General features: G+C 41.1%; 1 protein-coding gene across 7 annotated transcripts in view; it reads left to right on the top strand.

Moving 5' to 3' along the window:
- The window catches only part of dlgap2a (discs, large (Drosophila) homolog-associated protein 2a), a 129,315-nt gene that overhangs the window by 79,803 nt on the left and 22,533 nt on the right, over window positions 1-26,979 (top strand). The window contains exons 4-7 of one of the 7 annotated variants that reach the window (XR_009791566.1): window positions 8,903-8,971; window positions 11,814-11,967; window positions 12,044-12,260; window positions 13,887-19,209. Coding sequence is in view for 3 of the 7 variants with exons in the window: in XM_061795677.1 (XP_061651661.1) it covers window positions 8,903-8,971; window positions 11,814-11,967; window positions 12,044-12,260; window positions 19,147-19,209 (503 nt within the window). In the remaining 4 variants the exon portion in view is untranslated. The remainder of the gene's footprint in view (window positions 1-8,902; window positions 8,972-11,813; window positions 11,968-12,043; window positions 12,261-13,886; window positions 19,210-26,979) is intronic. The other 6 variants (XR_009791567.1, XM_061795677.1, XM_061795678.1 and 3 more) reach the window with 6 other exon arrangements.

Raw genomic sequence — 26,979 nt, forward strand, 5'->3', positions numbered from 1 at the left:
AAACCAGATATTTACATACACGATATAAAAAGATACAGATGCCTTTTTTTCTCACTCTCTGACATAAACTCAGGCTAAACCTTTCCTGTTTTATGTCAATTAGGATTACCAAAATGTTTTGTATTTGCTAAATGTCAGAATAATTAGAGGATTTTTCTTAACTTTAAATAATTGACTTAATCCTAATTGATCTAAAACCGGAAAATTTTAGTCTGATTTCATGTCGGGCAGTGAGTAAAAAAAAACCTATGTGTCTTTTTATATAGTGTATGTAAACATCTGGTTTGAATTGCACACGGTGAAGTGATCTGTGAGGACGTCTCAATCATTAGCTGCTTGGAGATGTATGAACTGTTTTACACTCAAAGACAGAATTTATGGGCTGAAAACTGAAACATTACTTTAATTTATACATTGTATTTGGCCCTTCTAACACCATTTTATGAATATTAATTTTCTGTTTTGCGGCTGATGGCCACATCCGTATGGCGGACACGCTGATATATCACAGGAAAGAGCCACCCCGCTCGAGGCGGTGTCTATGTATACTGGACATTTATATGCATTTTATAGCCCTAATCTGCAGACACTGTGCAGAGGTTCAAGTTTGGATAATCTTATATTTTCAATAAGATCATAAACAAAATCATAATGATATAAAATTATTTTCTCATGAAAACAAGACATTTTCACTCGTGGATGACAAGAGTGGCACTATTTCTTTGCCAAACTATTTTTTTTGTACCGCTTCTCCTCACTGGGGTCGCGGGGCATGCTGGAGCCTATCCCAGCTGAGAGACGGTTGTACACCCTGAACTGGTCGCAAGCCAATCGCAGTATTTTGATTATGACAAACTCAAACATATACCTACATTGAACATCTTACCTGCACTGTGACGTTAAACAACAAAGTAACTGTTAGCTGCCTATTTGCTGCAAAGACTTCCTGAAAGGTGAAAAATTGTGACCTCACAGGTTAACATGAGCTAATAGTGTTATCAGCATTACCTTCGGATAACCAGCAGATATTCAGAGTTCAGCAAAGGGGACATGGAGCTGGGTGTTCGTCTTTCACGTGTCAGATGTAGAGCCACTTGAACGGCTCCACATACTAACTGATGCCATTTGGCAACTTGGTGATGAATAGCTGCCCCCACTAAGCTTGAAAATGAAACTTTTACGTCGTCTAAGCCGCAATAGGTGAAAATCTGACATATGGAGACCATGTAAAAAAAACCTTTGTTTAAAATAGTTTTACCCTTGCCAAACGCTTTAAATATATATTTTAAATTATTTATAGGCTCCTTTCAAGCCACTCAAGGTCACCGTACAAACCTTGTCATAATTAATATCAATAAAATATCAATTAAAATGGCAAATTAAATGGGGAATGTTAAAGTGAATAGGCAGTCCGGAATAGGTGCGTCTTGAGTTTGGATTTGAGGAGCGTTAATGAGTCTGTGTTTTGGAGGTCAGGTGTTGTGAGTTCCAAAGATGGGGGCAGAGCAGTTGAAGGCTCTGTCCCCCATGGTGGATAGGCAGGCAGAAGGGACAGTGAGGTGGACGGAGGACGAAGATCTGAGAGAGCGAGAGGTTATGGTATCATGAAAGAGATCACCAAGATATGGCAGGGCAAGGTTATTGATGGTCTTGATGGTGCAGATCAGTATTTTATATTGGATGCGGTATTAGACAGGGTGCGAGTGGAATTGTTGCAGGGCTGGAGTGAGTGAGTGAGTGAGTGAGTGAGTGAGTGAGTGACTCCTTGTGATAATACGGGCGAAAGAGCTCTTGAGAAACTGTAGCTTTTGTAGTGACTTGTGGGTGAGACCTAACAAGAGATAGTTGCAATAATCCAAGCGGGAAGTGACGAGGCTATAAACAAGGACAGTAGTAGGGTGAGAGGTGAGGGATGGATGGAGGTGATTGATGTTTCATAAGTAAAAGTATGCAGACCGAGTGATGATGTGTACGTGTGCTTGGAAAGAGAGTGTGCTGTCAAGGATGACACCCAGACTCTTAATCTGAGGGGAGGGGGAAACAGTTATTATCAATTGGAATGGAAAAACTGTTAATTCTGGCTAGCATGGACTTGATACCTACGAGTAGGATCTCAGTTTCATCACTGTTGAGTTGCAGAAACTTGGACGAGAACCAGTGTTTTAGTTCAGAGAAGCATCCAGTTAGAGAGGAAGGGGGAAGAGTGGCATTGGGTTTGGTGGATACATAGAGCTGGGTATCATCCGTGTAACAGTGAAAGTGTAAATTGAAATCACGGAAAATATTGCCAAGAGGTAGGATCTAGGTGATAAAGAGGAGGGGGGCCAAGACAGAGTCCTGGGGGACACCAGAAGAAACAGGGGACGGCTGGGATTTGAATTATGTCATTTGAACTAACTGGGTGTGCCCGGACAGGTAAGAACTAAACCACAGGAGGGGTGTGTGTGTGTAATGCCAAAGTGGAAAAGGGTATCAAAAGCTGCAGTCAGATCAAGGAGGATGTGGATGGTGAGTAGGCCAGATTCAGCTGCCAGGAGGAGGTCGTTGGTGATCTTGATGAGTGATGAGTGCGGAATCCAAACTGGAATTGTTCATAGAGATTATTGGACGTGAGGTGGGGGTGGAGCTGGGAAGCAACAGTCTTTTCCAAGATTTTTGAGAGAAATGGGAGGCGGGAAATGGGATGAAGGTTATTGAAATTATTTGCATCATTTTTTCAGTATTGGGGTTGTGGCTGCAGTTTAGAATGATGTGGTAACAATACCAGTTGAGAGAGATGAGTGGATTATGTTAGTGGTCAGTGAGACCAGGGATGGGAGGCAAGCTTTTGCCAAAACAATAGGGGGGGGGGGGGGGGGGGGGGGGGGGGGGGGTCTAGTTGGCAAGTGCAGGGCATTTCAGTATTTATACTTTTTGTGACATTTTTGTTTGGTGTTATGAGATTTGTCTTAGGTAAAATGGGTGCCTTGGCTCAATACAGGTTGGGAAACACTAGACTAGTCGACTTGTTGACTTAACTACTCCACAACGACGTTCAGAGCTTGCGTCAACCTTTCGCTAATCACATGTTTTTGCACTCCCTGAGGAAGAGGCAGAGCTGCAGCAACAAATGTGTGCGCTGAATAAAATGATTCCGTCATTCTAACTCATTTAAATTGGCTTCTGTTTCTGAATGTGCAGCTATGATAAGTGAGGGAGAACCAGATAAGGGTAAAAAAGACAGCAGGATTTTGAGCAGTTATTTGAACCACACTATCAAAGTGGATGGAGAACGCGGAATTCTTCCAGCGCACATGAAGAGTTCCGTGATTATTGGCATACACCGCAAATTCCTGCCATGCAGAACCCACTACTGTGGGTGGAACAAGGACAGTGTCCCCGTTTGGTCAAGTTGCACAAACGTGGCCTGGCTGTCCCAGCGGCAAGCACACCAAGTAAGAGGATTTTTTTTTTTGATGGCTGGGAATATCATCATATCACAGCGGGCTTCACGCAGCGCACGTCTATGATCATCTTTCGTAATGTGAATGTTTTTGTATTTGAGCTGTCCATTGTTGGTGCATGTAGATTATTGCATTCTGCCCTCCTGTGATTTTTTTAAATTATAGCACTTTCCTGAAAAAAGCGACTAGTCGACATTGACTCAACTTTCATCTCAATAGTGTCAGCGTTAAAAAAAAAAAAACATGCAACCCCTGAATGCACAGGTGTCAAACTCCAGATCTAGCCCGCCAAATCATTTTATGTAGCCCGCAAAAGCAAGTCACGTGTGTCAACTTCAGTGATTTTTGCTAAGATTTTTACCAAAAGTTTCAAATCATAATACTGTATGCAATAAATAATAACTTTTATATATTGTACAAATTTTTTTTTGTGACCAAACCCCTTTTTACAGTAACTTGTACAATATGTGAGCAAACGATTCTTGACTTCTGATTTCAAAATTGATTATCCATCAATTTGTTTTGTATACTGTATGTAATAATATGGTGAGCCAATGAAACATTTATATGATTTCTCATAACGGCCCTCCGAAGCAAACCGTACCCACAGTACAATGTGGCCCGTGACAAAAATGAGTTTAACACCCCTGCCCTAACATATTGCAATGTCTTTGTACATGCACATATCTTTAAGAGGCAGAGCCTGGTGGGGTGCCGTGTCACGTTGGTGAGTCTGGGTCTGAATGGCTGGATGAGAGCACTGCAGACCACATTTTCTGCATGAGTGTGCTTACTGTGTTTTACTGCTCTTCTGGTGTTTCATAATTGGCTGTGGCTCTCCTTTCCCACACACAAGGGCATTACAGTACATTATTCTGTAAAAATCCATTTTAAAAAGTAAAATATTATTGCTTAAAAAACGTGAAACAGTGGGTGCACGAACAATGAACAGCGATATAGCGGGGGGACACTGTAATTCTTTATCCTTTATATATTTTGAGCCGCTGCTCCTCCGCATAGAGAGGAGCCAGAGGAGGTGGCCCGGGCATCTGGTTAGGTTGCCCCCTGGCCGCCTCCCTGGTGAGATGTTCCGTGCACGTCAGACCGGGAGAAGGCCCTGGGGACCACCCAGGACATATCTCCAAGCTGGCTTGGGAACGCCTCGGGATCCCAGAAGAGCTGGACGAAGTGGATGGGCAGGGGGAAGTCTGGTCTTCCCTGCTTAAGCTACTGCCCCCATTACCCGACCTCGGATAAGCGAAGGAAAATGGATGGATGGATGGATATTTTGACCAATAAATGTCAGATAATTTTAAGACTAGATACTAGTACTATACTTCTGCGATTGGCTGGCAACCAGTTCAGGGTGCCTCCTGCCCGATGATAGCTGGGATAGGCTCCAGCACGCCCGCCACCCGCGTGAGGAGAAGCGGCTCAGAAAATGGATGGATGGATGGATGGATAGTACTATACTTGTGGGTCTTGTATGGTTAAACAACCCACTTTATTGCTCCTCCCTTACACAGGCAACTGGTCTCTTCGGTATTCTCAACAAAAGTGTCTGGACATGCCTGCTAGCACTATAAAACTCAAGGTGACAGAGCTTTTCAAGCAGTTGTACCCAAATCGTAAAAAAAAAAAAAAAAAGAAAACAAATCTTATTTCTGCGCGCCCAAGACACTTGTGAAAGCTTTATGAAGTCGCTGAAAATGTTTTATTCAAATGAGCTTGTGGTTAACTTTCTTTCAGCCATGGACTGGTTTAAGCTTGGTACTTCGACAGCATTATGCCATTATGGTGAGGGGTGCTCTGGGGAGCACAAAAATAATATTTAAAGACCATTTTACACCTTACTTTTAACTTTATTCTCAGACCCGCACAGATTTCAGAGCGTGCACAGAGAGAACCTATCAATACAGTAGCCCAGAAATGACAGGCGTTCTTCAATAATTGCTCGGTAATGACACCCTTGTAGGCACTCCTGGTGTTTAAAATGAATTCAATAACAAGGCTGCTCCTCTCGACTCAATAATACTGCAGCTGCAATCAGTGGACTCAGAGTCAGGCCTCATAGCCATGCTGGTCAATAGCTTCTTTTCAGCAAAGCCCAGCAGAGTCTGTGCCTATGCACTGACGAGTCATTATTCAGAGAGGCCTTGGAGTGCAATAACTGCAGCTGATCGCCCTCCCCGCTGTTGAGTCATTTGGAATCATTCATCATATCGTTTAGAGCCATTCAAAATGGATAGTGTAGGCCAGTTTTGGAAGATGTGGAAACATGCCTCAGCACAGTGCCCTCGTATATCACAGGCTGTTGAAAGGGACAAATGCTTTTTCAGTTATACATAGCACTGCAATCATCGTTGATCGCAACCCATAACATTTCTTTTTGTCGTCATATATTATCGGCTTGGTTTTCGGGCATGTAATTAGAGTCACATCTTTTACTGGTCAACATCCGGATTTCTATGAAGGATGTGAAGGAAAGTTTGTTCGGACTTATGAAGATATGCTGTAAGTATGATGCCATGAGAATTATTTTTCCATGAAATTACTTAATCACATAGCAGGACACAACATCAATAACAACATCATTCTAGGTACACCCGCTCAATCTAATGGCCAACACATGACCTGTGTTACATTGTGGCTATGCAATGTGTGCAAGACATATCATATGAATGCACTTGTATGCATTCTGTTACAGTATGTACAGTAAACCGTCGTTTATTGCGGAGGTTACATTCCAGAAAACCACCGCAATAAATTAAATCCCCGACCAATTATTTATTACACTATTATATAAATAATGAGTTCCGTGTAAGGGGTGTCAAAGTCATTTTTGTTGCAGGCCACATTGTAGTTATCGTGAACCCACATAAATGTATGATAAATACATAAATGTATGATTGCCTCACATAGTTACATATAAACAAAAAAATGGATGGATACGTTTTCAAATCAGAAGCCAGTAAAAAGTTGTTGGTTCAACTATGATTCCATTTATTTTGAAATGGCGATTGGTGACAAAAAGAAAACAATTCTTAAAATTATTAAACGTGAGAACAATTTTCAATTTTGGTGATTTAGCAAGATATACGAAGTCAACATACATTATTTGCTTTCACAGGCCACATAAAATGATGTGGTGGTCCAGATCTTACCCCCAGGCTTGGATGGTTTTTGTTTGTTTTCTGAAATGTAAAAGTATTTCGCTTTTCGTTAATTTGTTTTCTGTAATGTAGAAGTGTTTCAGCTTTTGTTAATTTGTTTTCTGAAATGTAAAAGTGTTTCACAATTTGTTATACTGTTTTGCACTTCCAGGCCACTGTACACATTCACTCAGGAACTGTTGCAATTGAGCCCACTGGCACAGTATCCACAGTCACGAATAACCCATAAGTGACTTCTAACTACTGCTCCTCTGTTCATTTTCCCAGCCACCCTGCTGAGATGTGGCAAACAGGCTGTGAGTTCTATCTAACTAGTTGAGTGCATGCACATAGAGTAAGCAGAGCCATCTTCACACCTGCATTGAGCATTAGCAGCTCAGTATACGATTGTGTGTCAATGAGCACGGTCTGTGACGAGGATGTGACATAAAGCACGAGGGAATCATTATTGTTAGTCAGGATGTAGTTGTCTTAACAATGCGTGTGTGTGTGTGTGTGTTTGGCTTTCACCACACTCTGAGGTCAGATACAAAGTCATCTTATAATGTCTACAAATGATGTGTTTATGAGCTCATTGAGAGTAAGAGTGGAACAGGCACAACAGACTAAAAAGGGAGATAGAATATTCTCATGACATCCCTCTAGGCAAATGCGTTTTGTATCCAGAAAGCTATACACATGATGATTCTACACGCACACAAATGTACAACTGGTGAACCTGGCAAGAGCTCTCTCTCTATTTCTCATGGTTCACTGGGCTCGTTGGGAGTGAATTAGATTGCAGTCTAGACAGACGGTGAGCGTTGGATTTCCCCCGTTCTTGCAACAATTTGATGCCCTATGGGGGTATGCAAAGGGGTCAAACTCAAATTTGACAACTGAACCAAAGCATGTGAGATGAGAACAGGCTGTCAGGTTGTGTCACCTCCTTCCATCGTTTTTAATTTCTTTCAAGCTCTTTTTGACGTTCTGCTGGTTGACGGGGTCGGCTCTTTCTTCATGTCACCCATAAAGAATACATCACAGGCGCAGGCCTACTCAGCTGGAACAGCCAGGAGGGAAGGTTAGATGACAACCATTGTTTTAATGAATGATAATGGACACCCTGCACCGCCATTAAGAGGGCTACAAACATACCAATAATATATCATTTGAACAATTTTCTCTCTTTTGATCAAAATCCGCAAAGGCCTGATTGGCAGATGTTTCTGGAAGATTATCCTGACCGATTATTCTGTGGTATGCAAAGATTTTTTTTTTTTCCTCTCCCATCTGCAATGAAAACGGGTGGTGCTGAAAGTCGTAAATGCTAAACCCGTTCATGATTTACAATCAAAAATCTTTATGTGTGTGAGCAACACCAAATTCGGAACAGACTCTTTGATTGTGATGTGAAACGGAACAATAGCCAATCAGGAAACAGCAAGTCATTCACCACAATAAAAACTTGCAAGCACATTGTTGTCACCAGATAAGTTAGCCGAGCTTCTTCTATTTCTTCTTCTGCTACTACTCTTTCTTCTTCTTTGTATTTTCTGAATATCAAGATGCCCTGTGTCACCATGCTTCTTCTCACATACCAGACCTAGTGCTATGAAAGACTTCTAGTTTGGGGTAGGAGACTCACCATTGTCGGTATGTGTATGGTGTGCTGCGTTGGTCATCTCGAGTAGCTTACACCATGCACTATAAAAGCGGTAAGAACCAACATGTACATTTTTACTCATTATGTGTGGGGTTGCTTACATTTCAAGAATTGGTGAAGCTGTTAAAAATATGGTATGTGCGTTCCCACTTCACTCAAAAACTTCCCACTTGGGTACTAGGGATTGTATTTATCCAGAAGACAGCTATCAAATACTGGTGATGACTCCTATTATTTTATCTTTATCTTGTATCTTTTGGCCTCAGTGAGACATGTCAATCACCTGTAATTTTTTTTGACTGATCAAAAAAATTTACCTCACTTTGATTGCCATACTTATCTAGAGGATCATCAGATGAAAACATCTTTCTCAGACACAAGCCAATCAATCCTTTTGCTTGGTTGCCACTTCAGTGTTACTACAACATTGTCCCTCTTTTATTCATCTCACATAGTCCTTGCTGGTCATTATCTATCAGCCTAATGTTTGCAGCATTACGGTGAAAACTCCCTAGCAAACATTGAGCCCACCCTAATTTCCATATAAAGCCACTTCCAGCGGACTAATGCCCAGTGAAGTCATCTCCATCCAACTCCCACTTGTGGGACCCTGTAACTCTTTTTTTCCTCTCTGCCCACAGCTCTTATCGCCTGGATAAAATCAACAGTGACATGCGTAACTACATCACCAATTTTGCTGCAGACTTAAGGTGAATCCATGAACAGTGCCTCCCGTTAGCTCTCGGTTGCTGCCACGTTGCAGTGGTCTGATGCCAGAGGTGGCTGACTTGCTGCCATGGCTGACAATTTGTTAATGACGCCAATGGCAGCTCAATGAGAGATTACTTTGCAACTTTCTCATGCAGTAAATAAAAAACACAAAACAGTGGAACCTCTAAGATCGAACACATTCCATTCCGGAACAGGTTTTCTCATGGCAAATAATGGAAATGGAAGTTATCTGTCGCAAAATTTTTGCCAATCCCTAAACTTTCATTAATTGTACCCATTTTAACCTTTTTACCTGTTAGGCCCGCCAGACACTGTGCGATGCGGTCAAACCCCATTGCACCGAGCCACTGCAAAACAATGAGAATTCCTGACCCATTTTGGCCACAAACTTGGCTTTTTCATCAGCAGGCACATTAGAAATTATAAATATTGTTAAGTGGTGTTTATATACTGTATTTATATGGCTTGGGGCTGGCGCGGCCATTCTCTCTCACTCGCTTAAAATCTAGAAATGTATTTTTAGCGTGAGTGAAAGTTTATGCGCATTTTGATTGGCTGTGATCTGCGAAGGTGTGCAAATTTTGAATCACGGCAAAACCAGAGACCGACTGACCGGCCACTCATGAAAACAGCTGGCAAACCACGCACACTGTGCAATAGTTGAGTCGGGTTCGGCCATGTCGCTTGGTGTGCGGCAGCCTTTATACAAATAAAAAGAAAACAATCAGTCAACTTGTTGGTGAATGATGAAGGTATAATGCAAAGGTGATTTGGATTCAAGGAATTTCAGAATCAGCTTTATTGGCCAGGTATGTTACAAGAGACACACGGAATTTCTCTCCGTTAGATGGAGCCACTCCAGTATGACAACAAACAGCCACTATGAGTATGGAGAGTCATTAAGCAATGAAAGTGTACCACTTGTGTGGTGATGCTGATATAATGGCAATTGTGCAAATGATGCAGTCCTCAAGCAATTTAGAGCAATTTAAAGTTACTAATAGTGCAATGGTTTGGTACAGTGACAATTGTGCAAATGGTGCAGAGAGTTCTCAAGCACATAAGTGGCCAGTAGTAATCAACAACAGTATGCAAATAGTGCAGCGTATTAAAAAGTGAGTGCACAAATAATTTAGAAGTGTCCTCGCAGAGATGTGCCAAACTGGCAGCATGTCACAATGCCAAACCACATTCTGCACGTGTTACAACAGCGTGGCTTCGTAGTAAAAGAGTGCGGGTACTAGACTGGCCTGCCTGCAGTCCAGACCTGTCTCCCATTGAAAATGTGTGGCGCATTATGAAGCGTAAAATACGACAACGGAGGCCCCGGACTGTTGAACAGCTGAAGCTGTACATCAAGCAAGAACGTGTTGCAGCCATCAAATTCTAAGTTAATGATTATTTGCTAAAAACAATAATGTTGATCAGTTTGAACATTAAATATCTTGTCTTTGTAGTGTATTCAATTAAATATAGGTTGAACGTGATTTGCAAATCATTGTATTCTGTTTTTATTTATGTTTAACACAACGTCCCAACTTCATTGGAATTGGGGTTGTACATTAAAATAAAAGAAATAAATGAATACATAGATATATCGTTTTTATCATTAATAATCATCACACAAAGAATTTTAAAGAAGTTAATCTCTATAAAACCTATTAACCACTGTACATTGCTACAGTTACTATGTACTCCTTTGATTATCCCCTTGGTTCATATACCATCTGGAGTATCTTTTCTCTTTTAACATTCTCCTTCTCTTAAGACCCCTTGTTGACGCCAGTCTCTCTTTGCAATAAATGTTGCTAACATGGATCCTACCTTACCAGAGCTCTTATGAGTCAAATGATGGCATCTCATGTGACATCAAGGATAAATGTCCATCTTTTGGAGTTAGTGTAGAAAAAAACAATCCAAAAAAACCCAGTAAAGAGACAACTCTTTTGCCCATAAAAATTAAATGCTGGTGTCATATATAACAAATTGAAAGTGTGAATTTCAAATTCCACAAACTCAGGTGCGTTTGACTCTAGAGGTTCCATTGTAACTGTTTAAATTCACAGTGACACGTTACAAAGCATAACACTGATTGAAAATACGGGCAGCATAATCTGTTTCCATTTTGTGATCAGACATCTTGAACATTTCCGTAGATAGACAGCTTTTACCTCATTGTTATCTGGATGCTTTCATTTCGAATGGCGTTGCCAATATGGAGCAGAGAAGTTCCCAGCATGACATGATGTATTGACAGCCTTTTTTTTTTCCATGATGCTGACATTTTATCTACTGCCAAGCACTTATCTCTATAGACGGGTTCTAACTCATCCTTACCTGCCACCAGAAAGCGGCCTGGCAGTGGGAAATTCCCATTTGTATTCTTAATGTCACTTGGTATTCTGAGTTTATTTACGGACCCTTTTTCTCTCTGCCTTTACATTAATTTGTCATTTTCCTTCCTTGGTACAAAGTCCCAAACATCTATCCTCCTCTGCTTGGTTGACTCATTTAATTGATGTGGTGGATAACGGGGTTCTCTCTGAAGTGCTTGCTCACAAACTACTTGTAGTTCCTGATTTGCATTTCCCTCATTTGCACACATTGATTTGATGTGTCAGCACAATATAAATCCAATCACTTTTTAAAAGTCACTTCTACAAAGAAGGTGTGTCTCCTTTTCGAGGAAGAAAGGTCATTGCCCTGAAACCACCAGCCATGCTGCATACATTTGTTGTTTAATTTTATTTAATTTCCTGACCAAAGAACTTGTCACGAGTGCCACTCCTGGCGTATTTCTATCTGTGTCTCTGTGTTCAGTCAGAGCTACCACTTGCAAACAGCCGTGCACCCGAATATTTCCCTGGACCCGTCTGCACACTACAACTCTCCCAAGTTTCGCTCCAGGAATCAGAGCTACATGCGGGCAGTCAGCACCCTCAGCCAGGCCAGCTGTGTTAGCCAAGTGAGCCAGGTTAGTCCGCAAATTTGGTAGGTCTCTGTGTCGCTCATGTGTTTTTGTCCTTTCTGGTGGATTTTGCTCCTCACAGGTGAGCGAAACGGAAATAAATGGGCAATTTGAATCAGTCTGTGAGTCTGTGTTCAGCGAGCTGGAATCCCAGGCAATGGATGCTTTGGACTTACCTGGCTGTTTTCGAACCCGGAGTCACAGCTACCTACGAGCCATCCAAGCCGGCTACTCTCAAGATGATGAGTGCATCCCTCCCATGGCTTCCACTGTCACCTCCACCATCAGATCCACCACAGGTAAAAGTTCATGTACATCCTATTCAGCTGACACAAAAGCAGATGCTTGAATTTGCTATGAACTTGTGGTAATGGCTGGAGCAGCTGGCATAAAATGATTATTCTGTCAGATGTCTAATTCTTGCATGACTTATTCCATGTTTCCATTGTTTTGGATGTATGTAGGATTTTCATACTTCGAACCTTTGAGCTGTGCAAGTTCATCCTTTTGTATTTTGGATGCGTTGAGTCATCTGCTCGTCCATTGGATGCATCAGAGAGTAAAGCTATGAACCCTATTGAAAATCACGAGAGACAAGTATCAGGCAACAGGCTTTCTACATTACATTTAATGTCTGACTTACTCTATTATGCCACAAGGTGACTGCACTGACATTTACTGTAAATTGGGCAAAAATATGGTGAACGTGTTGTATGAATTATCCACTTGTAAATCCAGTTCACAATGTGCTACAAATCTTTAAATGTCACAGGATACACTTTGGGATTTCCATGCCCTTGGGTTGTTTTCAGTAGCATATGACTATTATGCAACTTAGATTTAAAAAAAAAAAAAAAAACAGCCGACATTGAATGTACACATTTTGAAACATTCACAGTGTCGTCAGTGTAATCACCCCTCACGTATAAAAACTTGTTACAGTTAATCTAACACCTCCATTTATTTCTGATACTAAGGCGTGAATATTAATTGGAAGCTGCTGGTGGTTTCGTGACCTCTCGATTATTGGATTCTTCAAGGAAACGATACGTCCAAGCACAGATGAAGACGGGGAAGAAAAGAAAAGAAGAGAACGTGCCCACGAAAGAAGTGTAAATGGATTCCACCCCTCGCCACACAACAACATGTGGATTAACATAGGGAGGGTTAGAGGTGTGTCCATCTGGAGATGTGCTTATTATCAATACTTCATCCCTATTGGTGCTTGCTTACACTGCTTTCTCAGAAAAGTTAAGTAAACTTGCATTTTAGGGGGCGAAACTTGATAACTGATTGATTTGATTTTGGTCAAGAGGCAATTAGAGTTTGGAATGAGTTGGTCAGAGTGGACATCACATTTTCAATAGGGTTCATACTATACTTCCTGATTGATGGGAAAATGTTTGGAAGCTGTGCTCATCTTTGCCTCTTTTCATAGCACAAAGTTCATGTTTCTGGATCTTAGCTGATAGCAGAACAGCATGCATTTTTTTAAACATCCTTTATGTGATGAATATTTTTTCTTTTGTGTTCTAGCCGCTAGAAAGTTGTCCTTTGTGCATTGAAAAGATGTTAAGAACGCATGCCAAATTTTTTATGTTGAGAAGGCAGTGTAAACCGTCAACAGAAATGAGTCAAAATGGGAGTGCTTTCTCAACATTATGGAAACATTATGGTAATGTATCATGGTCTTACAGAGTGTAAAACATAAATATAATCTTTACAATAGATATTTGTGCAAGTTATTGAAATAGCAATAATAACATTTACGTTGTTGCGTTAGATTAATGTTGTAATCTCGTTTTGACTCATGGCAATTAGTGCATGACTTGATATTACTGCTCTGTGGCAATATAAAGCACATTCTCTCCAGCTGCTCACACCTGTGGCCATATTACAAATACATATTTACATTTGTCTTCCAGACAGAAATTATGTGCAGGAAGACTCTTGTTTACTCAACCAAGCCAGGGCACATGAGGATGTGGCAGCAGATAAAGCCCCTTTGGCACATGATGATCTAGGCTGCCCCATCAGAAGAAACAGGTCTTGCCACCAAGATAACCTGGTGGCTGCAGCCAAACCTCTGTCTGGACCACCAGTCTCTCCAATTCTCTTCAGATCCCCGAGACATACTGGACAAGAAAGGCCTTCACCAAAAGCTATTCAGGCCAGTATTAAAGAGTCAGCGACATTGGCTGCAGCTATCAGCATGCAATGGAAGGAGGAGGTGTCTGCCATGCGTCTAGAGCTAGCTGAACTCAGAAGGGACCTCTGTAAAGAACTTCGTGCTTTCAACATCAATTTCAACACATTTACAAGTAATTACAACACATGGTCTCCCCAAAGTTGTAAAATGCCAGTAGGGGTGGGTTTGGGTGGAAGTGTTGCGGCAGAGACAATGACAGGTGTCCATGCAGGATTCGGTGCTGAAGGATTTGGAACATCAGGAGCAAATCAAAGCACCAGGGGAGCTAAGGAGAAAATAAAAAATGTATCTAAAGTTTCAGTAGGGACTCAGGCAAGAAGCAAGACATTGGTGCGGCAAAGCACTGCAGATGCAGCCATCAATTGTCCAGAAGAGAAGGAGAAAAAGAAAGTGACACAAAAAAAACTGCCAAAGCAGCTTTCTATGGATCCAAGCATTCTCGCACGTCCACAGTCAATGTATGTGGAAAGTGCTATTCCCCTTTCCTTGGATCCAATGATCCGATTTTCTGCTAGAGCAGCCAAAACTAAGCCTTTGGAATTACCCAAGGTGGGCCCCTCAGTAAAACTAGAAACAGAACTAGAGCTGCCTGACCAGGGTGCTGGGAGATCAGATGATCCTGTAACAAAGAAGTCACTCACCTCTGATGGTATGGTGCTGCTTGCAGAATTACCCCTTGAAAGGCTACAGGATTCGGTGACAGTTTACCAAGACATGGTCATCACGCCACAGCAAAGCAGTGACAAAACTTCAAATGATTACCACTTGGATACTAAACCATCTCACCAAATGGGATTGAAATCCGCAGAATTTGACCAGATTGAGAGAGAGAATATCCACCTCCCATATCCAGTCCCTGTGGTTACAGTGTCTTCACCAGAAGAGCATGAGTATGACATTGCATCAGATTCTGAGTTCCTATATCGTTTTGCTGGAGACAAGCCAAATCCAATGCTAGTGTCGCCAACAAATGCAGGATTACAAGAGTCAAGTGGAACAGACCCAAGGGGATCAGAACCAAAAGCAATAGACTTATCAATGGCATCAACGTCCGACTCCATTAACGAAAGCCAGTTGGTAGTTCATGATGCACCCACAAGTGATCACGATACTGCTCCATCATTTAATGTGGAGAAATATCCTTCCATTGTGGTGGAAGAGTACTTTGACATAGATTCTCCAGAGAGTCCAACTCACAGCGATCCAAATCCTGACCCCATTGTGTCCCTTCCAGTTAGTCGCATTGGTCTTGCCTCTGCGCAAATGCAACCAGATTCAACCTTTTCATCTAGTTTACCACAGACTCAACCAAACACTGAACCAGAGTGGGAAGACTCAGAGTGGCCACCGCTTCCCGAACCGCTTGATAGCACACCAATATATCATGCTGATCTGGTTCACTTTGACTTAGTCATGCTGACTTCACTAGATCAAGATGATCTAGATTCAGTGTTCATGGACCCTGAACCAGAGCCATTTGGCCTAAGTATAGACTCACCATCTATTTTGGATTTGGACAATCCTTTCTGCCAATCAGATTGTTCCCAAATACTCACTGCAGACCCTGCCACACTATGCCCGTCAGATCAGTCATTGTCACAAGATGCTGTCTGCTTTGAAACAGCTACGGAGTGTTGCTTGGATTCTGACCCCCATGGTAATGTGTCAATATTACAGAAAACCCCACTATCACAAGTCACTGTCACAATATCACCTCCTAGTTCACTATCCCCTGATACCTCATTGGAAATGGACTTTGGACCGACAAGTCCATCACCAGATCCTTTGTTTTGTGATATTGATCCACCTTCACATGATCCAGAGGATGTAGTGGGACCATCATTAGTCCAGTCAAGCATGAAGCCTAATGAGATAATAGAAGAGTCTCTTGGGACCATGGAGTATTCCCAGGGGCATGGGGAATTTGTAAAGGAAAAGACCACAAATAGTCCAGATCGGTCTTTGTACGAGGAAGCCTTTCTATGGTACCGGTGGCAGAAAAGGACCCAGAAGAAAGAATCAGTACAGAGGAGTGCTAGTATGGAACTTTGGAGTGGGCGATATGAATACAACAGTGCCGAAATCACATATGTATCTCTCACACTGTGAAGCCGCAGTTCAGTCTCAGCAGATAAAATGTAGCCCAATGTATATTCATAACTCATAGTTAATAGCTGCCAGAGTGATGTAGAGCAATGGAATGATCCAAATGTAATAAGATCATTGGCATTCAAAGCAAGGACCTCTGCATAATATTCCACAAAGAACTGTATTTATACCATCGAGAGCTATCATATTCTAAGAACTGTCTTCAACTGTGATGAATTTACAATAAGGATTCAAGATTTACTGGAAATGTTGTATCGGATGGCAACTACAAGAAAATGACTGCTGTAAAGGGCTCAGTCATGTTTCGAGGATAAATAATACAACATTCGTCAATTGTTTTGAGAACCTCTCTTAAACTACGAAAATGCTGCAGATGACTGGAAAATTGAAAATCTGCAGTGACAATGGAAACCTTCCTTTCTTTTGGTTGTATGTGTATTTTCACTCCGAGGTGGAGTGAGATAATTTGGACAGTTATTATATAACTATGAATTGCAAGGGTGTTTACTGTGTGAGCTAATGGGTCGACAAAGTCGTATGAAATATTTGCTGATGATAATCTATCATTCTGGAATCTGGTATACTATTAAAGAAAGTTCATTCATGCTCAAATATATTCCCAAAGTAAAACCGTAATAGCATATACTGTAGATATACTGTAGCTCGAAATACAAACAATTCACATCACATATGATAAGATGGAAACAATGTAAGAGTAAACCTATTCTAAAACACTCCATAAATCAGTCACCAAAATAGGTCATGTTGAGTGCTGATATTGCTTATTTTTACGGTAAAACATTATCATAGGGCTAAGGAATCTTAAGACTAAGAATGTAATTCCACAGAATGATTATAATGGCAGAATAATCTAGAATAGTTCTGGACATTATTGTGTGGATATTTATTTTGGGACATGTGACAAGGAATGATGACACGCATTTGGTAATGTTGAATGGCATCTCCAGTAATTCAAACTGTGCCATGCCTCACAGTATGCATTTGAGCCTATTTGTAATTTCTGCCTTATAATCAGGGCAATTAAAAGCGCCTAGATAGTCACTGATGGCACAATTCTATTAAGACGGGAACAGCTGAAAAGCCAGATCAATCGTAAGATATCTTTGCTGTGTGTCAATTAATGGGCTCCACATCCCCACTGAAGTCTGTGCTCTAATAAAGCACACTGCAACAAAAGGAACCTTTGAGCTGAGCATCAGTGAGCTTCCAGAAAAAAGATTTTTTTTTCTGCACTTTATGAAAGTTTGCTAAATTGGCTGAGGCAGAAAGATTTTTAAAGCGATGCGAAGTTAATTGCTTGTATTGTTGTATTCGTTTTGTCATTTCAGCAGCAAAGCCCATCCTACTTTTACCCCCTCATCCATATCCAACTTTTCATATTACAAAACATCTATGCCAACAAAATGTAATATAACATGTGCTCCCATATTATACAACTTTTTTATCAAGCAAAATGAAATAGAACTGTGTCAAATAAATGACCTTGTAATGAAAGTCATTCACTGAGGCCAAAATTCAAATCTGAGACTGTAAAATATCTGCTTTCAATTAAATACTCACAATTGTGAACAATATGGGTGCTCCTTTTTTGGTCACAGCAAAAGAGAGATTGTTGAGAGATTGTTTTCATCTTAATTTCAGAAAAAAAGCTGAAAAAGTAATTACAGTCTTCCTCTTCATCAAAAGAAAAATGATTAATAATCAGATTTGTTGTCCTTAGGATTATACTCCAGTGGAGAAATATTATACATTATTTTTACAATTAAAAACAGTTCTCAGCTGTGTTAATACAATGTCTGCAACAAAATACCCCAAGGACCAAGAACTACAGTGCACCTCATTTTTTTACGCCTCCTGAAACTTTTGAAGGTGTTGTCCAGTCACGTGAAAATCAGCAGCTGTTGATCCGGGCCACTCTACTGCGGAACCAATGCCAAGTACAGCTGTCATTACCATGACTACTGGGGTGGAGCTCCGAGTTGAACAAGGCAAGCGGCTTCTACTTGTAGAAGTGGAGCCAAGCGTGTGAAAAAAGAAAGCCTCCGTAAAGACAATAATAAGCATTTTAATAAGCAGCACTTCATAACTACACTTCATACATATACCTGACAATTAGTGTACAGATATTTATGCGCATGTGGCGCATGCGTTCGACACATTGTCAAACACAAACGGCTCAATCCAGCTCTGTAGTTTCACATTTGATGATGCACTCCAAAAGGTCAGCTATTTGTATACAAGCAATTAAAAAGTGCATTTTCCAATATATGTCCTTTAAAAAAAAAAAAAGATCGTGGAATTTATTTTAAAGGACTTGAATTTTAAAAATGGTATGGTATACCAATAAATCATTAAACATGATTTCATGACGACTTACATTACAGTTAAATAGTGATGACACAAGACAGCGTATGTCTAAGATGATATTTATTCGATTTAACAAGATCTGTTACTTTGGGTCCATTTATTTCTGCAACAACTGCAAGACAAAAAAGTCTAATTCATTTGTTGTAAAGGTAAAGATTTTTTGTCATTCTGACTGATGGGAACATTCATGGCAATAAATATCTTTGAAGGTACTGTAATTGTATCATTAGTTTAAACCTAGATTATTATAATAATGCCCCATATTGAATATGATATTTTTTAGAGACGTATATGAAGTTATGGTAGACAGACTACTCTGTATTTGTTACAAAGTGACACCCACTGTGCAGGAAGAGCCCCAAAGCCAGCACTACTGTGTATGGATCCACTCACCATGTAAAGTGAATGGATAAACAGAATGAATGTTTGGGCTAATATGCCCATGCCTCTGAATGTCCACCCCACTCCCTTGTTTTCAGGCATCCAGTTCTGCCTCCCCTCCAACTGCAGCAGTATTGACCAGACTCCTCAACATCCCCCAGGTAAAAAAAAAAAAAAAAAAAAAAAAAAAAAAAAAAAAAAAGAATAATGATTTTTTTTTTTTAATAAAAAAAAAATGAAGAAATGCAACCTGGAAGACCCACAAGTCTAGTTCTTTATACAGTATGTGTCAATAATGTGGTGTGTGCTTAATTGTTATACATTTGTTATAATCAACAAATATCCCTTAATCTGTTTTTACTGAAGAGCTAAAACTATCTATAATGTGCAATGATAACATGTGACATGGGACCAATCTTCCTGTATTGATGCAATTTGGTCGGTGTAATCACTGACTTCTCCCAGGCAGCGCAGTTCCATATCATTGATTCATCAAGTGTATTGACCCTTTTTTGAATCTACTCACTCACTAATGGCTGTTGGAGAGTTACAGGTTCTCTTCATGTTGAGTTCAATGTTCTTTAATTGAGAGTGACTGCAGCCATAAAATACTTTCGATTGTTTTGTCTGCCATCGATATTTTTATGACTGCATCATTGTCTGATGATGATGTGATATCTCCCTTCAGACCAGTTTACAATATCACTGTACACTCATGTTGTTGCATTCAGTGGCACAACAACTTTGGGGGAACAACATACAGTATATATCTAATGTACAGCAAACCCTAACATTAATCTTACCCCAGTCTAATTATGAGTGCATTTTTTTTGGTGAATGGTATTTTTGAGTACCAAAACATGTTATGTGGTTAGCTTTTTTAATTTTTTTTTTTTTTTTTTTTTTTTACGTTTTTGATGTCAGAAATTATTCATCTTTTTTTTAAACACAGTGCAGGTATAATTTATTATTTCAATTTATTTCAGTCGATTGAAATACTCTAAGAAAGGAATGAAAATGGCAAATGTCGTGAATTTACAGTTGATATAAAAGATCTTCTCACCCCCGTTCAAATTCCAGGCCAGAATTAACCAATCATATTCAAACTCCTGTTTAATGGGAGTCAGCACACACCAAGTTGTTCTAGTAGGCTTTTCCTGACATTTTCATGCTTTCAAGCAGGTTTTGTGCTAGTATGGACTGGAACTTGGAACTCTTCATAATTCCCTCTACCTTGACTAAGCTGAAGAAAAACAGCCTCAAAACATGATACTGCCACATCCGTGCTTCACTGTAGACGTGGTGTTCTTTTGGCGATGTTGTGCAGTGTTGTATTTGCGCCGAACACACCCTTCGGAATTACGGCCAAAAAGTTTAACCTTGGTTTCATCGGACTATAACACATTTTGCCACATGCATTTGGGAGATTTCAAGTGGATTTTGGGAACGTTTAGCAGGGCTTGAATATTTTTCTTTGTAAGATAAAGCTCCCGTCTTGTCACCCTACCCCTTAGCACAGATATATGAAAAAGACGGAAGACTCACATGTACCAAACAGCCAGCACTTGCCAGAAATTCCTGCAACCCTTCAATGCTCCTGTCAGCCTCTTGGCAGCCTGCCTGACCAGTTTTCTTCTCATCTATTTAGCAATTTTGAAGGGATGTCCAGTTGTTGGTAATGTCGTTGTTGTGCCATATATTCTTCTATTAAGGACGACTGTCTTCACTGTATTCCATAGTATATTGAATGTGTTGTAAATGAATTTGTATGCCTCGATTGACTAATATATTTGAACAATGAGATCCCTCTGATGCGCTTGGAGCTGTGTGGCGCTTTGCTTTAAGATTTGACTACAAAAATGTCAGGAAAAACATACGATAACATTGAACTTTATTTGAGGTTAATCCAAGGCATTTTGAATGGTGGCAGGTGCTGACTCCCTTTAACGTAACGATTGTTTCATTTGGAACAAAAGCCACATTCCCATATATTAGAGCGTCTGCACACTTGTGCAACTACCTTATCTCACTTGTTCATTTTTACTTCCCCTCTCTAAAATATTTATTCAATTGAGTTGTACAGGTTATTGTTCACATCAATAGTAGAAAAACATATTGAAATGATTTAGCTTGGTCTCAATTTTTTACATCCTAAAAAACCTTGCATTTGAACAGGGGTGTGTAACAAATCTGTAACAAATCTTTTGCCACTTTCTTGTGTTATTTGTAATATAGGTGAATGCAAACAGATGAGAGTGATGAGCATGTTGCCGCAACCAAATGTAAGGTGATTTGATCCACACACAGACTGGCCTGTTTTGGCTCACTTCCTATATTGTTGAACGTGCTTGAAGTGCACTGGCCCAAACGAGTAAAAAAAAGGCTTTATCCATCTAGCTAGCTAGCTATGTGAGTAAAAAGGCTGTATTTATCTATCAACTGTAAATATATCTTCATTATTTGACTTAGCCCTGGTTTAAAGTTATTGGTTACATTGTTCTGTTTGAGTTTTTACTTAGCACCCAGGGCGGAAACGTGTGTAATGGCTTTTTATTGGTATTTTTCTTATTCCTTGGTTTCTACCAGCAATACAAGGCGACAGTGCTCATTATGTTTTGTTTACAGTCCATCGTGCTTTCCCTACCCATTTACATATCCTTAATAGCCGGCTGCAAAACAAAGTGCTGCATTTGCTTTTCAGTGATAAATCCACCAAAGGAGAAAGACTCTTAATGGTGTGTCACTCAGCTACCCCCACCTCACCATCATGTTAGCTAGTCCAGATACAGCGGTCCTAACCGAGATGGAGCGGTTGACTCATTGCCATGTGTTTATCAGCCTCGCCAATACCATGCTAGTTGTTTGCACTTGTGAAAGAAAGTGAGAAAAATATTACATTCCGTGTTGTCTATTATTGGCATAGCTTTTACTAACTGTTAATGATATTTCGTCAAGGTCACATAGCCAGGCAAAGAAATGCTGCTGCATTGCTTAGCACAGTTATGCAAACACCACATGTATGTCGTATTCTCATAATATACAGTATGTTTATCTCCTAAAGGCACATGAGATATGGGGTACAATTAAAATAATTTGGGGGGGCAGGGGTAAGTCAGCCTTTAAGGACTTGAGGTTTTGTAGTCCACAATATTAAAGTCTCTTTTTTGGGAGTTTTGTTTCTGCCCTTGAGCAGGGTCCCAAATAATAATATAATTTAAATATATAAAATAAAGATAGCAGTCCCATTCACTCTGTCAATTTCCCCCTTTGGGAGACCTTTACAAGCATCTATCACGGTTTGAATCTAGAGACGGGAGAATCTCTTTGAATGTTCTGTACTATGTTTCCATATTCCAGACTTTGTAGAGGAGTTGTGCGTAATAGAGTTTGTCTCGATTTTGTATCAATTTCCTTAAGATGCTATTGATTAATTGTCAGCTTGTTCAACAATCAAAGTAATCAACTAATTGTTGATTATGCTCATACTTTGCCCAAACTGTACAAAGAAGTGAATCCCTGCTCTCACAGGAGTCAACTGTCACATTGAAAGAGATGACTGGTATACTTCATAATGGATTTATGGTAATTTCTTTTTCTATTATCACCCACCAAAATCTGAGCATATGTCCCTTGTTATTTTCCTTCAAAAGTCTAGTTCAACTTTTAACACCAGATTTTTACCCTAAAGTAATCTCCAAACAGGAAGTAAACTAAGTAAACTTTTTTAACACAGGCCCTGTAGCCTGATATGGTCAAAGACTTCCTATAGAGCAGAATTGCAGGTATTAAATCACATACCAGAGGGAACATTCAGTGAAGTTTGGCCCATTTAGGGTCTGGTGTCTTGATGCAGTTTTCTGTTACCCTGTTGGTAGGCCAGCCTTTGACCATAACATTGCCTCTCAAATTGTCCAGATGTATTAATCCATGAGGTTTTGTGGGGTGAAAATCTGAACAAATCCTCTGCAATGTCATTTATTTTTATATTTTGACACTATGATGAATTGTTTTGTGGTCACTGTGGTGCACATGGTATGGAGAACTGCTGCAGATTGTGGGTGCCTTTACATGACAATGACCTAAAAATGGGAGTGTTTTTTCTTTCTTTCTTTGCATTCTTCAATAGACCACATTGTCAAACTGTTTCCCATTCATATGGACCTGTCAAAGCAACTGATAATGCAGTAATATGCATGCCAGGCGATGTCACTTTGTCAGGAAGCACTACGCACATGTGAACCAATTGCTTGACCGCCCAGATCTTATCCAAACGCATATACATTCCTGTCTGTCAGGGAATGCAGTACATGTACACTTTGCTTCGCAATCAACTAGTATTTTCCATCCATCCATTTTCTGTACCGCTGAACCTCACTAGGGTCGCGGGCGTGCTGCAGCCTATCCCAGCTACTGTATCTTCAGATGGGAGACGGGGTACACCCTGAACTGGTCACCAGCCAATCGCAGGGCGCATATAAACAAACAACCATTCGCACTCATATTCACACCTACAGGCAATTTAGAGTCTTCAATCAACCTACCATGCATGTTTTCAGGATGTGGGAGGAAACCAGAGTACCCGGAGAAAACCCACGCAGGCACAGGGAGAACATGCAAACTCCACACAGGCGGGGCCGGGAATTGAACCCCAGTCCTCAGAACTGTGAGGCAGATGTACTAGCCAGTTGTCACCGTGCCGCCTCAACTGCTATTTTGATGAACACAAATGGAACAACAATGCTGTGGCCCCCCATTGTTATTTCCAGAAACGTTCACGTAAAAAAAAAAAACAAGGGCTCTTTTCCAACATTTTCAATCAGCACACACACACCGCCGACGATTTGTTTCAGAGGGCCAAAAACGTGCCTCAAAACAACTGTGAACACACTTTCAAAGTCGTTCCGCCGCCCATGGAATCATCCATCCATCCATCCATTTTCTGAGCCGCTTCTCCTCACTAGGGTCGCGGGCGTGCTGGAGCCTATCCCAGCTGTCATCGGGCAGGAGTACGGTGTCATCGGTGTACCCCGCCACCCTGAACTGGTTGCCAGCCAATCGCAGGGCACATAGGAACAAACAACCATTCGCACTCACAGTCATGCCGACGGGCAATTTAGAGTTGCCAATTAACATACCATGCATGTTTCTTTTGGGATGTGAGAGGAAACCGGACAAAAATGTTAAATAAAATACATCACACTCACCAGAGATGCTGATTATTAAATTTATTAACGTGCAAAGTTTGCTACAGACATGTTTTGCTAATCATAAAAACACTGTGACTGAGTGGGAACTGGCCCTACGCTGCCTGCACCAAAGTCAGGCAAATGTATCACGACAGCATCTGTGACGTTTGCAGCATATAGAAGCTGGAATCTGATTGGACAAAAAATCTGACATGTACTTGAAGCAGTGCAGCCAAAAGGCTATGAAATAAAGGCTGCTGTTGTGGAAAGGAACATCTAAAGAAAACCTTACTGCGTCGTGCGTAAATAACCCGTGTGTGAGTCTGGGTGTGTTCACTTCAGATCAAATATGTGCTGAGTAATTCTGCCTGGGTCAAGATAGGAGTAGGAATTACAAACCAAGGCCCGAACTATTACCACCAACACCCCACGGCATCCAGCCCCTCCTCTGGATGACTTATGAGGTGTATTTTTGGTCTTCCTGCTGAGTCATGCCCCTGAATAGGCTTTTTTAAATTTATTTTATTTTTTTTAAAACACAGACACACACACGTGCGCCTGTACACATGCACTCTTCTTGCTTCTTGTCACTAATGCATCTGTTCATCACTGGGAAGTTTATATTGTGAATGGACAGCTGCATGAGCCATTGATTCCCTGAAGCAGAACAATCTTCCCAGATGCGACTTTTATGGCTATTAATAAACACAACCAAATTAAGGGTGAGGAGGACATTAGAATGTATTAAGAGGTTTGAGGAGCTTGGTTTAAATGGCAATCTCTCTCTTTTCATTTTTGATAGCAGTGTCTCCAGTAATTATGCTGTTCAAGCTACGATTTAATTAGGCAAAATGCTATTAATTTGGCGCCAACCTTTGGGAGGGCTTGTGTGGACGGGGCACCTCATTATAATCCAAAAGAGATCCCACAAGGCCTTCATTAATTACAGTACCTTGTGTGATCTAAGCATTTGTAGAACAAAAACCAGAACTACAGAGCTCGTGACAGTTTTTCCAAGGGTAACCCATAGCATCACCTCCTCTGTGGTTTAAAACGTGAACTTGAAGCACATTGAATGGGAAATTCGTAGTTTGGGTTTAAAATATATCTTTTGTTACACCAGTCCTACAACCTTTCTGACGCACCTTGAAGGTGAGTTTTTTCGTAATTCATCATTTTTAGTTAGCTTTCACACACAAAAATAACAAGTAGAGGAGTTCCCAAATGGTGAATCGCGAAAAGGTGGGATTCACAATGACACATTAGATATGAGTGTTGTTTAGGGCAGTAGTGCTACACCCTGTGAGGGAAGGACAGGACAAGGACAGGACAGGAAGCATGCAGGACAAGGGTCGCGAACCCGGCTGTACAACTGAAGTGTGGTGGGAGTGACTATGTAAATTACAAAAGTCTATATGGCAAGAGTGTGAGTGAGGGGATACCCAAGCAATTTGCATATTCATGAGTTCATGAGGGGGCCGAAGGAGCAGCCGCGGGGCATGAGAGGTGAGCCCTAACACCAAGCAGTCATCCAGCCCGGGGTGCCCAGCCTCAGGAGTACCGCCATGAAGCTAGTGAGAACCCACCTCCCCCCCTGTTACTATGACTGCCAGTCCCCGACTGGCAGTCATTGGCCCTACCCCGTGTATCAGGGCCCCTCCGAGTGGTGTGGTGCATTAAAATCTGGAGAGGCCAGTTAGTCGGGGGGTTGGGGGGGGGCAGGGCTGCCAGGCACTGCTGCCTAACAGCCAAATCCCCCCACCCAAGAACCACCGTCCCCCACAGATGGGTGTATGTGGTGCATTAAAAGACACATGAGGATGATTGTGTGTGATGCATTAAAATCCTGGGTAGCAGGCAGGGCGGAGGGGCAGGGCGACCGGACCGGGAAACAGCACTGATGTGCTAAACCCAGTCCGACACCCGCACCCTCCCGACCACATACCAGTCCCCCAGGAACCCCTGGATATGTATGAGTGCCCAGATGTGACTAGTGAGAAAAATATTTACAGTGAGTGGTGAGAGTGTGTGCTCGGTGAGTGATTAAGAGGCCAAAGACCAAAAACATTGAATTGGTGTGCATTCCCATATAGCATGAAAATAGGTGTCTGGGGTATTTTCGGTGCATTGCGCACATATATTAGATCAGGGGTGGGCAGACTTTTTGGCTCAGGGTCCACATTGACTTTTAAAATTTGACAGGCGGGCCAAGCCAGGAACAGATGCTTACATATAAAAAATAAACGGGGAAAAAAAGGCATTGTAGGGTTAATACTTGGATGTACTTTTAATGGGAACAGTGTTGTTTTGTTGATCACCTTTTTTTGCCAGTGCATCAAAGTCTGGTGTTAGTTTTGTTGTGGCAATTCTCAGAATACATCTGAGGTGTTCATCACTCACCTGGGATCTGTAGGATGTTTTGTTGGTGTTCATCACACTAAAAGTCTGTTCACACACATATGTAGAGCCAAACACCACTAGCATCCTCTATGCCATCTTCATGATTTTTGCTACTTTGTCTCCGCTTAATGAAGTATAAAACTCATCCAGTTTGAGAGTTGAACTTCTCTTTTAAGACAGTACCACATTGGTTCCATCTGCAGCTCCTGTGGCGCTGTTTCAAGGTCTTGTGTGACTGAATCTTGAATGGCAGTTTGTCAGAAAGGTGTTTTGCTGAACTTGCAAGCTTGATTTTAACCGCTGAGCCGAAGCCATCAGTTCCTGCGTTGATTGGCTGTTAGCATA

The sequence above is a fragment of the Phyllopteryx taeniolatus genome, chromosome 13, assembly GCF_024500385.1.
Source record: "Phyllopteryx taeniolatus isolate TA_2022b chromosome 13, UOR_Ptae_1.2, whole genome shotgun sequence".
NCBI lineage: Eukaryota > Metazoa > Chordata > Actinopteri > Syngnathiformes > Syngnathidae > Phyllopteryx > Phyllopteryx taeniolatus.